Raw genomic sequence first — 17159 nt, forward strand, 5'->3', positions numbered from 1 at the left:
CCTAGTGAAATTTCCCCAATTGTCAGTTGTTTAAACTAAGACGCAAATCACGTTTGTCCTTACTTTCAAAATTCTTCTATAGGTCGATCCCACCTTTCCGCTCATCGATTCCCGAGCTCAAAACCAGATCCGGAAACACATCGTACTTGAAAAGTTGAGAAAAGTGTAAGTCTGTAGTCATCTCTTTACCCGTAGCGCTGTATAGCATTTAAATGAGACTTGAAAACTCTTCACGTTGTTGATTTTGACTTAACCGTATTATCAATCAATCCATCAATCGTATTTATTGAGCGCTTACTGTGTGCAGGGCACTGGACTAAGCGCTTGGGAAGTCCAAGTTGGCAACATATAGAGACAGTCCCTACCCAACAGTGGGCTCACAGTCTAAATTATCATTGTGCCCAGGCAGTTTGTCAGATAATTTCAAAGCGATCCTCTCTACTTGCACCTATTTGCTGTCACATATGAGACTTATTTTTCCAAGCCTCAGAAAAAAAAAATTATAAATAATCTTAAATGGGAGAGGAAAAACTAGGTAGCTGAGACTGCCGCTGTTTGAAAAGTGTAGCTGATCAAACTTCATATTAAACTAAGAGGAGTCAGATCTAATGATCTCCCCGCCCTACCTCCTTCCCCTCCCAACACCACCTGTATATATGTTTGTACATATTTATTACTCTATTTATTTTACTTGTACGTATTTACTATTCTATTTATTTTGTTAATGATGTGCATCTAGCTTGATTTCTACTTATCCTGATGACTTGACACCTTTCCACATGTTTCGTTGTCCATCTCCCCCTTCTAGACTGTGAGCCCGCTGTTGGGTAGGGACCGTCTCTCTATGTTGCCAACTTGTCATCATCATCATCATCATCAATCGTATTTATTGAGCGCTTACTCTGTGCAGAGCACTGTACTAAGCACTTGGGAAGTACAAATTGGCAACATATAGAGACAGTCCCTACCCAACAGTGGGCTCACAGTCTATAAGGGGGAGACAGAGAACAAAACCAAACATACTAACAAAATAAAATAAATAGAATAGATATGTACAAGTAAAATAAATAGAGTTATAAATATGTACAAACATATATACAGGTGCTGTGGGGGAGGGAAGGAGGTAAGATGGGGGGATGGAGAGGGGGATGAGGGGGAGAGGAAGGAAGGGGCTCAGTCTGGAAAGGCCTCCTAATTTGTCCTTCCCAAGCGCTTAGTACAGCGCTCTGCACACAGTAAGCGCTCAATAAATACGATTGAATGAATGAATAATGATGTGGTGAATCAGCGACAGAGCTTTCTATTTTTTTCCGATCATTTCTGGAGTTTCCAGACGTGCTCAGCCTCATCCGACTAAAGGGACCGACGACCATTCAGACGTGCCCACGGACTCCCGTGTGCTCACAACACCATCTTAGGGAACGTGACTCCCAAAGATGAGGAAATCTGGGGCGAGGGAAGACGGGGGGTGAGTAGTCCCGGGGAGAGAAAGGTTCCAGGGGTTGAGTCTTTGGCAGGGAAACTCTGGGAGTGAGGAAATCCGGAAGAAAGGTATCTGTGTGAGGAAGGAGTCCAGAGAAGATCGAATCCAGGGAGCTCTGAAGCTCCAGAGGAAAGGCAGGTGTACCAGAAGGGTATATATGTACATACGTTTGTACGTATTTATTACTCTATTTATTTTATTTGTACATATTTATTCTATTTATTTGATTTTGTTAATATGTTCTCTGTGAGCCCACTGTTGGGTAGGGACCGTCTCTATATGTTGCCATCTTGGACTTCCCAAGCGCTTAGTACGGTGCTCTGCACACAGTAAGCGCTCAATAAATACGATTGAATGAATGAATCCCCATCCCACCTGCCTTACCTCCTTCCCCTCCCCACAGCACCTGTATATATGTACATATGTTTCTATGTATTTATTAGTCTATTTATTTATTCGTTTTATTTGTACATGTTTATTCTATTTATTTGATTTTGTTAATATGTTTGGTTTTGTTGTCTGTCTCCCCCTTCTAGACTGTGAGCCCACTGTTGGGTAGGGACCGTCTCTATATGTTACCAACTTGGACTTCCCAAGCGCTTAGTACGGTGCTGTGCACACAGTAAGTGTGCAGTAAATGCGATTGAATGAATGAATCCCCATCCCCCCTGCCTTACCTCCTTCCCCTCCCCACAGCACCTGTATATATGTACATATGTTTCTATGTATTTATTACTCTATTTATTCATTTTGTTTGTACATATTTATTCTATTTATTTGATTTTGTTAATATGTTTGGTTTTGTTGTCTGTCTCCCCCTTCTAGACTGTGAGCCCACTGTTGGGTAGGGACCGTCTCTACATGTTACCAACTTGGACTTCCCAAGTGCTTGGTACGGTGCTCTGCACACAGTAAGCGCTCAGTAAATACGATTGAATGAATGAATCCCCATCCCCCCTGCCTTACCTCCTTCCCCTTCCCACAGCACCTGTATATATGTACATATGTTTCTATGTATTTATTAGTCTATTTATTTATTCATTTTATTTGTACATATTTATTCTATTTATTTGATTTTGTTAATATGTTTGGTTTTGTTGTCTGTCTCCCCCTTCTAGACTGTGAGCCCGCTGTTGGGTAGGGACCGTCTCTAGATATTGCCAACGTGGACTTCTCAAGCGCTTAGTACGGTGCTCTGCACACAGTAAGCACTCAATAAATACCATTGAATGAATGAATCCCCATCCCCCCGCCTTACCTCCTTCCCCTCCCCACAGCACCTGTATATATGTACATATGTTTCTATGTATTTATTAGTCTATTTATTTATTCATTTTATTTGTACATATTTATTCTATTTATTTGATTTTGTTAATATGTTTGGTTTTGTTGTCTGTCTCCCCCTTCTAGACTGTAAGCCCGCTGTTGGGTAGGGACCGTCTCTAGATGTTGCCAACTTGGACTTCCCAAGCGCTTAGTACAGCGCTCTGCACACAGTAAGCGCTCAATAAATACGATTGAATGAATGAATCCCCATCCCCCCTGCCTTACCTCCTTCCCCTCCCCACAGCACCTGTATATATGTACATATGTTTCTAGAAGCAGCGTGGCTCAGTGGAAAGAGCCCGGGCTATGGAGTCAGAGATCATAGGTTTGAATCCCGGCTCCGCCACATGTCTGCTGTGTGACCTCGGGGAAGTCACTTAACTTCTCTGAGCCTCAGTTCCCTCATCTGTAAAATGGGGATTAAGACTGTGAGCCCCACGTGGGACAACCTCATTACCTTGTTTCCCCTCCCCAGCGCTTAGAACAGTACTCTGCACATAGTAAGTGCTTAACAAATGCCATTATTATTATTATTATTATTATGTATTTATTACTCTATTCATTTTATTTGTACATATTTATTCTATTTATTTGATTTTGTTAATATGTTTGGTTTTGTTCTCTGTCTCCCCCTTCTAGACTGTGAGCCCACTGTTGGGTAGGGACCGTCTCTATTTGTTGCCAACTTGGATTTCCCAAACGCTTAATACAGTGCTCTGCACACAGTAAGCGCTCAATAAATGCGATTGATTGAATGAAGGAAGGAAGGAAGGGTACATCTCTGAGGCCTAGCTTCACAGGCCAAGCGGTTCCTTAGGTTTATGGGGAGGAGCTGCTTTGCAAATCAATCAATCGTATTTATTGAGCGCTTACTGTGTGCAGAGCACTGTACTAAGCGCTTGGGAAGTACAAGTTGGCAACATACAGAGACAGTCCCTACCCAACAATGGGCTCACAGTCTCAGCTCTCCTCCAATGCAAATGGTTTTTGGCGCCGGCCATCGTGATGGAATTCTCTATATTCCAACAAAACCAAGAATGCTATTCATTGACCGCTTACTACGTGCAAGAGCACCGTTTTAAGCGCTTGGGAGAGTACAGTACAACAGAATTCATTCATTCATTCAATCGTATTTATTGAGCGCTTACTCTGTGCAGAGCACTGTACTAAGCACTTGGGAAGTCCAAGTCGGCAACATATAGAGACGGTCCCTATCCAACAGTGGGCTCACGGTCTAGAACTGTCACAGTCCCAGCTCTGCCACATGTCTGCTGTGTGACCTTGGGCAAGTCACTTCACTTCCCTGAGCCTCAGTTCCCTCATCTGTAAAATGGGGATTAAGACTGTGAGCCCCAGGTGGGACAACCTGATCACCTTGTATCCCCCCCAGCGCTTAGAACAGTGCTTTGCACATAGTAAGCACTTAACAAATGCCATCATTATTATTATTATAAAACAGAATTAGCAGACGCGTTCCCCGACGATAATGAGCTTACGGTCTAGAGGGCCAGACGGACATTAATATGAATAATTGGGTAGGGACTGTCTCTATATGCTGCAAACTTGTACTTCCCAAGCGCTTAGTACAGTGCTCTGCACACAGTAAGTGCTCAATAAATACGATTGAGTGAATGAATGAAATAAGCAGAAAGTGGAAGGGCAGACAGGAGCCGAAAGGGCCGGAGAGCGGGACACAGGTGGATGGGAGGGGGACACGAGGGATTGGAGAGCTCACAGACTGGTCGACCAAATTATGAATAATGATGGTTGCGGAATTTGTACCGTGTGCCAAGCACTGTCCTAAGCGCTGGGGTAGTTACAATATTTGCCCTTGCGCTTGGATCTGCACAAAGCAAAAACATACCGGGCTTCTTTCCTTTTCTATTTTAGGTATTTAAGCGCTTACTATGTGCTAGGCATGGTGCCCTGGAGTAGATACACGTTAACGTGGTTGGACGTAGTCCATAATAATAATTATTATAGGAAGCCTTCCCAGACTGAGCCCCTTCTTTCCTCTCCCCCTCGCCCCCCTCTCCACCCCCCCATCTTACCTCCTTCCCTTCCCCACAGCACCTGTATATATGTATATATGTTTTATACATATTTATTACTCTATTTTACTTGTACATATCTATTCTATTTATTTTATTTTGTTAGTATGTTTGGTTTTGTTCTCTGTCTCCCCCTTTTAGACTGTGAGCCCACTGCTGGGTAGGGACTGTCTCTATATGTTGCCAACTTGTACTTCCCAAGCGCTTAGTACAGTGCTCTGCACACAGTAAGCGCTCAATAAATACGATTGATGATAATAATAGTAATAATAATGGTATTTGTTAAGCGCTTACTATGTGTAAAGCACGGTTCTAAGCACCGGGGGGATACAAGGTGATCAGGTTGTCCCACATGGGGCTCACAGTCTTAATCCCCATTTTACAGATGAAGTAACGGAGGCCCAGAGAAGTGAAGTGACTTGCCCAAAGTCACACAGCTGACAATTGGCAGAGCCGGAATTTGAACCCATGCCCATCCAGCATGTGGCCTAATGGCCAAGGTATTGGCCCCCCAAGCCAGGGGTTGTGGGTTCGAGGCCCAGCTGGAGTGGATTGACTTTTCCCCCTTCTAGACTGTGAGCCCACTGTTGGGTAGGGACCATCTCTGTGTGTTGCCAACTTGTACTTCCCAAGCGCTTAGTCCAGTGCTCTGCACACAGTAAGCGCTCAATAAATACAATTGATTGATTGACCTCTGACTCCAAAGCCCGGGCTCCTTCCACTGAGCCACGCTGCCTCTCCGCTTCCATATCCCACACGAGCTCACGATCTTAATCCCCATTTTACAGATGAGGTAACCGGGGCGCGGGGAATTGAAGCGGCTTGCCCATGGTCACACGAGTCGTGGAGCTGGGATTAGAACCCGGGTCCTTTAGATTCCCAATCCCAGGCTCTATCCACTAGGCTACACTGCTTCTCCTCCATCAGTGATATTTCTTGAGCATTGAACGAAACGTTTGGAAGAGTCCAGTATGGTAGAGTTTTTGGGCCAGTTTGCTGCGCATCAGAAATTTAGACTAGACGGGGAGACAGACATTAAAATAAATTAGGAATATGTACGTAAGTGCGATAAGGGTGGGCTGACCCAAATGCTTAGGTGATGCAGAATGGGTAGTGAGTGGGGAAATTGAGGGTTTAGTTGGGGAAGGCCTCTTGGAGGAGATAATAATAATAATAATGGCATTTATTAAGCGCTTACTATGTGCAAAGCACTGTTCTAAGCGCTGGGGAGGTTATAAGGTGATCAGGTTGTCCCTCGGGGCTCACAGTCTTCATGCCCATTTTACAGTTGAGGTAACTGAGGCCCAGAGAAGTGAAGCGACTTGCCCAAAGTCACCCAGCTGACAGTTGGCGGAGCTGAGATTTGAACCCACGACCCGTGACTCCAAAGCCCGGCCTCTTTCCACTGAGCCACGCCGCTGCAGATGTGATTTTAGGGGGATTTTGAAGGCGGGGAGAGCGGCGGAAATGTCAGGTATAAAAAAAGGAGAAACCAGTCCAAGCCAGAGGGAGGACGTAAGCCGTGGGTCGGTGGTGAGATGGGAAAGATCGAGATAGAGTGAGGAGGTCGGCGTTGGAGGAGTGAAGTTTGCGGTCTGGTTTTTAGTAGGAAATCGGTGAGGTGAGATGGGACTCACTCATCATCATCATCAATCGTATTTATTGAGCACTTACTGTGTGCAGAGCACTGTACTAAGCGCTTGGGAAGTCCAAGTTGGCAACATATAGAGACAGTCCCTACCCAACAGTGGGCTCACAGTCTAAAAGGGCAACTCACAAGTTGCCGACTTGTACTTCCCAAGCGCTTAGCACAGTGCTCTGCACACAGTAAGCGCTCAAGAAATACGATTGATTGATTGATTGATTGGTGGGATGGGGCACAGATGACTGAGCGCTTCCAAGCTGACCGTAAGAAGATTCTGTTTGATGCCGAGACTGTGAGCCCACTGTTGGGTAGGGACTGTCTCTATATGTTGCCAACTTGTACTTCCCAAGCGCTTAGTACAGTGCTCGGCACACAGTAAGCGCTCAATAAATACGATTTAATGAATGATGAATGAATGCCGAGGTGGCTAGGCAACCGGTTGAGGTTATTAAGGAGTGAGGAGATGTGAACTGAATGGTTCTGTAGGAAAATGATCCGGTTAGCAGAGCGACGTATGGACTGAACGTGGGGGGGAAAGAACGGAGGGGAGGCAGTGAGGAGGCAGATGCAGCATTCATTCATTCATTCATTCACTCACTCATTCATTCATTCATTCACTCATTCGTATTTATTAATAATAATAATAATAATGGCATTTATTAAGCGCTTACTATGTGCAAAGCACTGTTCTAAGTGCTGGGGAGGTTACAAGGAGAACAGGTTGTCCCACGTGGGGCTCACAGTCTTCATCCCCATTTGACAGATGAGGGAACTGAAGCTCAGAGAATAATAATAATAATAATAATAATAATAATAATAATGGCATTTGTTAAGCACTTACTATGTGCCAAGCACTGTTCTAAGCGCTGGGTGGGATACAAGATGATCAGGTTGTCCCACGTGGGGCTCTCAGTCTTCATCCCCATTTGACAGATGAGGTCACTGAGGCCCTGAGAAGTGAAGTGACTTGCCTGAAGTCACCCAGCTGACAAGTGGCAGGGCTGGGATTCGAACCCATGACCTCTGACTCCAAAGCCCGGGCTCTTTCCACTGAGCCACGCTGCTTCTCTCTTTTCTCTTCTCTCTTTATTGAGCGCTTACTGTGCGCAGAGCACTGGACTAAGCGCTTGGGAAGTCCAAGTTGGCAACATCTAGAGACGGTCCCTACCCAACAGCGGGCTCACAGTCTAGAAGGGGGAGACAGACAACAAAACAAAACATATTAACAAAATAAAATAAATAGAATATGTACAAGTAAAATAGAGTAATAAATACATAGAAACATATGTACAGGTGCTGTGGGGAGGGGAACGAGGTAAGGCGGGGGGATGGGGGGGAGCTCTGTTGCGGTGTTGGGATTCGAACCCATGACCTCGGACTCCAGAGCCCGTGCACTCAAAGAGGGAAGTGATAACTGCGTGGATCAGTGTGGTAGTGGGTTGGGTGGAGAGGAAGCGGCAGATTTTACCGATGCTGTCAAGGGGGAAATGACAGCATTTGGTGACAGATTGAACCTGTGGCTTGAATGAGAGGTGAGGAATCAAGGAGGAAGGTAATGCGGCCTACTGTGATGGGAAAGTCACGGGGAGGGAAGGGTCCAGATGGGAAGCAACGTGGAAGCAGCGGCGTGGCTCAGTGGAAAGAGCCTGGGCTTTGGAGTCAGAGGGCGTGGGTTCAAATCCCGGCTTCACCCACTGTCAGCTGTGTGACTTTGAGCAAGTCACTTCACTTCTCTGGGCCTCAGTGACCTCATCTGTAAAATCGGGATGAAGACTGTGAGCCCTCCGTGGGACAATCTGATCACCTTGTAACCTCCCCAGTGCTTAGAACAGTGCATTGCACATAGTAAGCGCTTAACAAATGCCATTATTATTATTATTATTATTATTATTATTATTATTATTATTATTATGGGAAGAGGAGGAGTTCTGTTTTGGAGACATTAAGTTTGAGGTGTACTGTGAGCCCACTGTTGGGTAGGGACCATCTGTAGATGTTGCCAACTTGTACTTCCCAGTCGCTTAGTACAGTGCTCTGCACACAGTAAGCGCTCAATAAGTACGATTGAATGAAGGAATGAATGATATGTTGAGATTGGCCGGACATCCAAGTAGAGGTGTCCTGGAGGCAAGAGGAAGTGCAAAACTGCGGAGGAGGAGAAAGGTCAGGGATGGAGAAGTAGATTTGGGAATCGTCCCGTGTAGAATTGGTAGTTGAAGCCAACTTGGACTTCCCAAGCGCTTAGTACGGTGCTCTGCACACAGTAAGCGCTCAATAAATACGATTGAATGAATAATAATAATAATGGCATTTATTAAGCGCTTACTATGTGCAAAGCACTGTTCTAAGCGCTGGGGATTACAAGGTGATCAGGTTGTCCCACGAGGGGCTCACAGTCTTCATCCCCATTTTCCAGATGAGGGAACTGAGGCCCAGAGAAGTGAAGTGACTTACCCAACGTCACACAACTGACAACTGGCGGAGCCGGGATTTGAACCCTTGACCTCTGACTCCAAAGCCCGGGCTCTTTCCACTGAGCCACGCTGCTTCTCAGTGTGGAATGAATAAGTTCTCCAGGAGAGTGGGTAAAGATGGAGGATAGAAGGGAACCCAGTCCTAAATATTGAGGCTCCCGCAAAGTTAATGGTGGGAGGCAGAGGAATAATAATAATAATAATATGATGGCATTTGTTAGGCACTTACTATATGCCAAGCACTGTTCTAAGCACTGGAGGAGATACAAGGTGATCAGGTTGTCCCACGTGGGGCTCACAGTCTTCATCCCCATTTTACAGATGAGGTCACCGAGGTTCAGAAAAGTGAAGTGACTTGCCCTAAGTCGCACGGCTGAGAAGTGGCGGAGCCGGGATTAGAACCCATGACCTCTGACTCTCAAGCCCGGGCTCTTTCCACTGAGCCACGTTGCTTCTCAAAGGAAGAGCCTTCCAGCCATTTCCTAGCTATTCAGTCAGTCATATTTTATCAATCAGTAGTATTTATTGAATACTTCTGTGCAGAGCATAATTTTTGTGTCATTAAAAAAAGGGAGAGGGACGGTTGCATGGAAATTAGGATAGCAACAAGAGGAGGGGGAGAAAAAAAGAGAAGGAAAGGGGCAGAGGAAAATTAGGAAGAAGGAAGAGGAAGGTAAGAGAGCAGCGTGGCCTAATGGCTAGAGCACGGGCTTGGGAATCAGAAGGACCTGGGTTCTAATCCCGGCTCCACCACTGTCATTCACTCATTCATTCAATTGTATTTATTGAGCACTTTCTGTGTACGGTGCTTTGCACTGAGCACTTTGGTGAGTACAATACAACAGTAAACAAACACAGTAAGCACTCGCTCACTAAATGTCATCATTATTATTATTCCCCTTCCCCATCCCCTCAGCCTTACCTCCTTCCCCTCCCCTCAGCACCTGTACATATGTTTATACAGATTTATTACTCTATTTATTTATTTTATTTGTACATATTTATTCTATTTATTTTATTTTGTTAATATGTGTTTTGTTGTCTGTCTCCCCCTTCTAGACTGTGAGCCCACTGTTGGGTAGGGACCGTCTCTTTATGTTTCCAACTTGGACTTCCCAAGTGCTTAGTACAGGGCTCTGCACACAGTAAGCGCTCAAGCAGTGTGGCTCAGTGGAAAGAGCCCGGGCTTTGGAGTCAGAGGTCATGGGTTCAAATCCCGCCTCTGCCACTTGTCAGCTGGGCGACTTTGGGCAAGTCACTTCACTTCTCTGGGCCTCAGTTCCCTCATCTGTAAAATGGGGATTAAGACTGTGAGCCCCAAGTGGGACAACCTGATCACCTTGTATCCTCCCCAGCGCTTAGAACAGTGCTTTGCACATAGTAAGCACTTAACAAATGCCATTGTTATTATTATTGTTAATAATAATAATAAATACGATTGAATGAATGAATGAATACCATAAAAAAAAGCTGCTGTGGGCAGGGACCATGTCCACCAACCCTGTCATCATATACTCTCCCAAGTGCTTAGTGCTGTGCACATAGTAAGCGCTCAATAGTATGATTGACTGCTCTGCACACTGTTAAATGCCCAGGGAATATCACTGATCGAAAAATATCACCGACTAATTATCTCATTAATCTATGCACAGTAAGTAGGTCTTATTATGTCAATTTCCAGACACATTCATTCATTCATTCATTCAGTCCATTATTATTATTATCATCAATCGTATTTATTGAGCGCTTACTGTGTGCAGAGCACTGTACTAAGCTCTTGGGAAGTACAAGATGGCAACATATAGAGACAGTCCGTACCCAACAGCGGACTCACAGTCTAGAAGGGGGAGACAGACAACAAAACCAAACATACTAACAAAATAAAATAAATAGAATAGATATGTACAAGCAAAATAAATAAATAAATAATAAATATGTGCAAACATATTTACAGGTATATATATATATATACAGGTCCTTATACATATATACTCATTCATTCATTCAGTCGCATTTATTGAGCGCTTACTGTGTGCAGAGCACTGTACTTAAGCGCTTGGGAAGTCCAAGTTGGCAACATATAGAGACGGTCCCTACCCAACAGTGGGCTCACAGTCTAGAAGGGGGAGACAGAAAACAAAACATCTTAACAAAATAAAATAAATAGAATAAATATGTACAAGTAAAATAAATGGAGTAATAAATATGTACAAACATATATACAGGTATATATACATGTATACAGGTCCTTATACATATATACTCATTCATTCAATCGCATTTATTGAGCGCTTACTGTGTGCAGAGCACTGTACTTAAGCACTTGGGAAGTACAAGTCGGCAACATATAGAGCCAGTCCCTACACAACAGTGGGCTCACAGTCTAGACAGGCAACAAAACAAAACATATTAACAAAGTAAAATAAATAGAATAGATATGTACAAGTAAAATAAATAAATAAATAGAATAATAAATATGTACAAACATATTTACAGGTATATATACAGGTCCTTATACATATATACTCATTCATTCATTCACATTTATTGAGCGCTTACTGTGTGCACAGCACTGTACTTACAAGTCGGCAACATATAGAGCCAGTCCCTACCCAACAGCGGGCTCGCAGTCTAGAAGGGGGAGACAGACAACAAAACCAAACATATTAACAAAATAAAATAAATAGAATAAATACGTACAAGTAAAATAGAGTAATAAATATGTACAAACATATATACAGTCAATCAATCAATCAATCGTATTTATTGAGCGCTTACTGTGTGCAGAGCACTGTACTAAGCGCTTGGGAAGTACAAGTTGGCAACATAATGCTATGTGTACATAATGGTACCTGTATACATACAGTCCCTACCCAACAGCGGGCTCACAGTCTGGAAGGGGGAGACAGACAACAAAACCAAACATATTAACAAAAGAAAATAAATAGAATAAATAAGTACAAGTAAAATAAATAGAGTAATAAATATGTACAAACATATATGCAGTCAATCAATCAATCGTATGGAACGCTTACTGTGTGCAGAGCACTGTACTAAGTGCTTGGGAAGGACAAGTTGGCAACATAAAGATATGTGTACATAATGGTACCTGTATACATACAGACCCTACCCAACAGCGGGCTCACAGTCTGGAAGGGGGAGACAGACAACAAAACCAAACATATTAACAAAATAAAATAAATAGAATAAATACGTACAAGTAAAATAGAGTAATAAATATGTACAAGCATATATACAGTCAATCAATCAATCAATTGTATTTATTGAGCGCTTACTGTGTGCAGAGCACTGTACTAAGCACTTGGGAAGTCCAAGTGGGCAACATATCGAGACGGTCCCTACCCAACAGCAGGCTCACAGTCTAGAAGGGGGAGACAGACAACAAAACAAAACATATTAACAAAATAAAATAAATAGAATAAATACGTACAAGTAAAATAGAGTAATAAATATGTACAAACATATAGACAGTCAATCAATCAATCAGTCGTATTTATTGAGCGCTTACTGTGTTCAGAGCACTGTACTAAGCGCTTGGGAAGTACAAGTTGGCAACATAAAGATATGTGTACATAATGGTACCTGTATACATACAGTCCCTACCCAACAGCGGGCTCACAGTCTGGAAGGGGGAGACAGACAACAAAACCAAACATATTAACAAAATAAAATAAGTAGAATAAATACGTACAAGTAAAATAAGTAGAGTAATAAATATGTACAAACATATATACAGTCAATCAATCGTATTTATTGAGCGCTTACTGTGTGCAGAGCACTGTACTAAGCGCTTGGGAAGTCCAAGTTGGCAACATATAGAGACGGTCCCTACCCAACAGCGGGCTCACAGTCTGAAAGGGGGAGACAGACAACAAAACCAAACATATTAACAAAATAAAATAAATAGAATAAATACATACAAGTAAAATAAATAAATAGAGTAATAAATATGTACAAACATAAATGCAGGTATGTATATATACAGCCTGATTACCTTGTAACCTCCCCAGCGCTTGGAACAGTGCTTTGCACGTAGTAAGTGCTTAATAAATGCCATCATTATTGTTATTATTGTGAATAAAATGAAGATCCCACTTCTGGACCTGAGCTTAGCTCTCCTGCTCTGTGCATTCTTGCCTTTCTCCTTTCCTGGCATGCAGGACTTTCTCGCTGGTGACATTACAGTGCTCTGCACATAGTAAGCGCTCAATAAATATGATTGATGATTTGTACCTTTCTCCCTTCCCGGCACGCAGGACTTTCCTCGCTGGTTACGATTTGGTGAGTCCCGGCTGCAGGAGGAGAGGTTCTTGGTGGTCTTAGTATTTATGGACTCTCCATCTGGTTCTCAGTGCCCGGAAAATCTGAATAAAGAAGAGACACGCTTTCCTTACCCGCAGGGAGTTTTCCAGACTGAGCCCCTTCCTTCCTCTTCCCCTCATCCCCCTCTCCATCCCCCCCATCTTACCTCCTTCCCTTCCCCACAGCACCTGTATATATGTATATATGTTTGTACATATTTATTACTCTATTTATTTATTTATTTTATTTGTACGTATCTATTCTATTTATTTTATTTTGTTAGTATGTTTGGTTTTGTTTTCTGTCTCCCCCTTTTAGACTGTGAGCCCACTGTTGGGTAGGGACTGTCTCTATATGTTGCCAATTTGTACTTCCCAAGCGCTTAGTACAGTGCTCTGCACAAAGTAAGCGCTCAATAAATGCGATTGATGATGATGATGGGGGAGACACAGATATAAAAACACCTGAAGTCAAAAGGATTGTGGGCAGTGGAGTAAAGATATATACAAGGGGATCAATCAGTCGTATTTATTGAGCGCTTACTGTGTGCAGAGCACTGTACTAAGCGCTTGGGACGTACAAGTTGGAGTACAAGAGGATATATACTGAGATATATATTGGGGGAGACAGATATAAAAGCACTGAAGTCAAAAGGATTGAGGGCAGTTGAGTAAAGATATATACAAGAGGATATATACTGAGATATATATACTCAGGTATATAGTCAGATATATATATATATATACTCTCCCCCTCATCCCCTCTCCATCCCCCCCATCTTACCTCCTTCCCTTCTCCATAGCACCTGTTTATATGTATATATGTTTGTACATATTTGTTACTCGATTTATTTATTTATTTATTTTACTTGTACATATCTATTCTATTTTATTTTGTTAGTAGGTTTGGTTTTGTTCTCTGTCTCCCCCTTCTAGACTGTGAGCCCACTGTTGGGTAGGGACCGTCTCTATATGTTGCCGCCTTGTACTTCCCAAGCGCTTAGTACAGTGCTCTGCACACAGTAAGCACTCAATAAATACGATTGATGATGATGATGATGATTTATTTTACTTGTACATATCTATTCTATTTATTTTATTTGGTTTTGTTCTCTGTCTCCCCCTTTTAGACTGTGAGCCCGCTGTTGGGTAGGGACCGTCTCTATATGTTGCCGACTTGTACTTCCCAAGCGCTTAGTACAGTGCTCTGCACACAGTAAGCGCTCAATAAATACGATTGATGATGATGATGATGAGTAGAAAGAAATTCGTAATTGCTAGAGCCGGCTAGTGGATTTCTGCTCGGTGTGCTTTGAATGTAGGGAGAGGTGGGTTCTTTCAGGTTTAGAGAAGCAGTGTGGCTTAGTGGGTAGAGCATGAGCTGGGGAGTCCAAAGAAGCAGCGTGGCTCAGTGGGAAGAGCCCGGGCTTTGGAGTCAGAGGTCAGGGGTTCAAATCCCCACTCCGCCAATTGTCAGCGGTGTGACTTTGGGCAAGTCACCTCACTTCTCTGGGCCTTGGTTACCTCATCTGGAAAATGGGGATGAAGACTGTGAGCCCCCCGTGGGACAACCTGATCACCTTGTATCTACCCCAGCGCTTAGAACAGTGCATTGCACATAGTAAGCGCTTAATAAATGCCATCAATATAGGAGCAGCATGGCTCAGTGCAAAGAGCCCGGGCTTGGGAGTCAAAGGTCATGGGTTCGAATCCCAGCTCCGCCACTTGTCAACTGTGTGACTTTGGGCAAGTCACTTCACTTCTCTGGGCCTCAGTTCCCTCATCTGTACAATGGGGATTAAGACTGCGAGCCCCACGTGGGACAACCTGATCACCTTGTATCCTCCCCAGCGCTTAGAACAGGGCTTGGCACATAGTGAGAGCTTAATAAATGCCATCATTATTATGAAAGACCTGGGTTCCAATCCCGGCTCCGCCTCATGTCATCTGAGTGATCTTGGGCAAGTCTCTTCATGTCTCTGGGCCCCGGTTATCTCATCTATTAAATGGGGATTAAGAGTGTGAACCCCATGTGGCACAGGGACTGGGTCCAAACTGATTAACTTGTATCTACCCCAGCGCTTAGTACAGTGCATAGTAACACCATAATTATTATTATTACTTGGACGTAGTTGAGGTAGGGGCTAGAGCTGAAAACTCAAGCTGCTGTAGCTCTAAGATCTGAATCTCAGAAAGCAGCCAGCTAGAATGGCAAGGAAGAAATAACAGGTAGGGAGCAGGAAACAGGGAGGCCTCTTTGGCAAATCGATCTACGTGGCTCAGTGGAAAGAGCCCGGGGTTTGGCGTCAGAGGTCATGGGTTCAAATCCCGGCTCTGCCAATTGCCAGCTGTGTGACTTCGGGCAAGTCACTTCACTTCTCTGGGCCTAAGTTACCTCATCTGTAAAATGGGGGTGAAGACTGTGAGCCCCCCGTGGGCCAACCTGATCACCTTGTAGCCTCCCCAGCGCTTAGAACAGTGCTTTGCACATAGTAAGCGCTTAATAAATGCTATCATTATTATTATTATTATTATTATCTAGAACTATGGTAATATCTTCGGGGCCTGACTCAGGGCTTCCCTTCACCCCTTTTTCCCCACCCCAGTTTGACCTCGCATCCCCACTTGTCACAATACTAATAATAATAATAGAGAAGCAGCGTGGCTCAGTGGGAAGAGCCCGGGCTTTGGAGTCAGAGGTCATGGGTTCGAATCCCGGCTCTGCCAGTTGTCAGCTGTGTGACTTTGGGCGAGTCACTTCACTTCTCTGGGCCTCAGTTCCCTCATCTGGAAAATGGGAATGAAGACTGCGAGCCCCCTGTGGGACAACCTGATCACCTTGTAATCTCCCCAGCGCTTAGAACAGGGCTTTGCACATAGTAAGTGTTTAACAAATGCCATCATAAAAAATAATAATGGCATTTATTAAGTGCTTACTATGTGCAAAGCACTGTTCTAAGCGCTGATAATGTTGGTATTTGTTAAGCGCTTACTGTGTGCGAAGCACTGTTCTAAGCGCTGGGGAGGTTACAAGATGATCAGGTTGTCCCACGTGGGGCTCACAGTCTTCATCCCCATTTTACAAATGAGGTAACAGGCACAGAGAATAGTAATAATGGTGGCATTTGTTAAGCGCTTACTATGTGCAAAGCACTGTTCTAAGTGCTGGGGGGGGATACAAGCTGATCAGGTTGTCCCACCAGGGGCTCGCAGTTTTAATCCCCATTTTCCAGATGAGGGAACTGAGGCCCAGAGAAGTGAAGTGACTTGCCCAAAGTCACCCAGCTGACAGTTGGGGGAGCCGGGATTTGAACCCATGACCTCTGACTCCAAGGCCTGGGCTCTTTCCACCGAGCCACAACTGCTTTACCGTGTCCCGGTGGATACAGCCTGGGCCCAGAAGTCAAAGGATTTGGGTTGTAATCCCAGCTCCACTACTTGTCTGCAGTGTGACCCTAGGCAAGTCACTGCACCTCTCTGATGACACTCAGTGACCTCATCTGTAAAATGGGGTTAAGACTGTAAACAGCATGTTTGGGGATTGACTGTGAGCCCCCCGTGGGACAACCTGATCACGTTGTAACCTCCCCAGCGCTTAGAACAGGGCTTTGCGCATAGTAAGCGCTTAATAAATGCTATTATTAGTAGTATTATTATTACTCTCCTTGAGCAGTTCCAGAGATAACTGGATTTTTCACCGTGGACTGATGCAGGCTCACTGTGAGCAGCATGGTGGAGTGGATAGAGCACGGATCTGGGAGTTAGAAGGTCATGGATTCTAATCCCGGTTCTGCCACTTGTCTGCTGTGTGACCTTGGGCAAGTCACTTCACTTCTCTGGGCCTCGGTTACTTCATCT

The 17159-nt window shown here is 44.1% G+C and overlaps 1 protein-coding gene across 3 annotated transcripts in view; it reads left to right on the forward strand.

Moving 5' to 3' along the window:
- Nucleotides 1-17159, forward strand: part of RPAP2 (RNA polymerase II associated protein 2) — a 173518-nt gene that overhangs the window by 68155 nt on the left and 88204 nt on the right. For all 3 annotated transcript variants that reach the window (XM_038745114.1, XM_038745115.1, XM_038745116.1), the window contains exon 9: nucleotides 83-165. In XM_038745114.1, the coding sequence (XP_038601042.1) occupies nucleotides 83-165 (83 nt within the window). The remainder of the gene's footprint in view (nucleotides 1-82; nucleotides 166-17159) is intronic.

Source organism: Tachyglossus aculeatus, chromosome 4 (genome assembly GCF_015852505.1).
Source record: "Tachyglossus aculeatus isolate mTacAcu1 chromosome 4, mTacAcu1.pri, whole genome shotgun sequence".
Classification (NCBI taxonomy): Eukaryota; Metazoa; Chordata; class Mammalia; order Monotremata; family Tachyglossidae; genus Tachyglossus; species Tachyglossus aculeatus.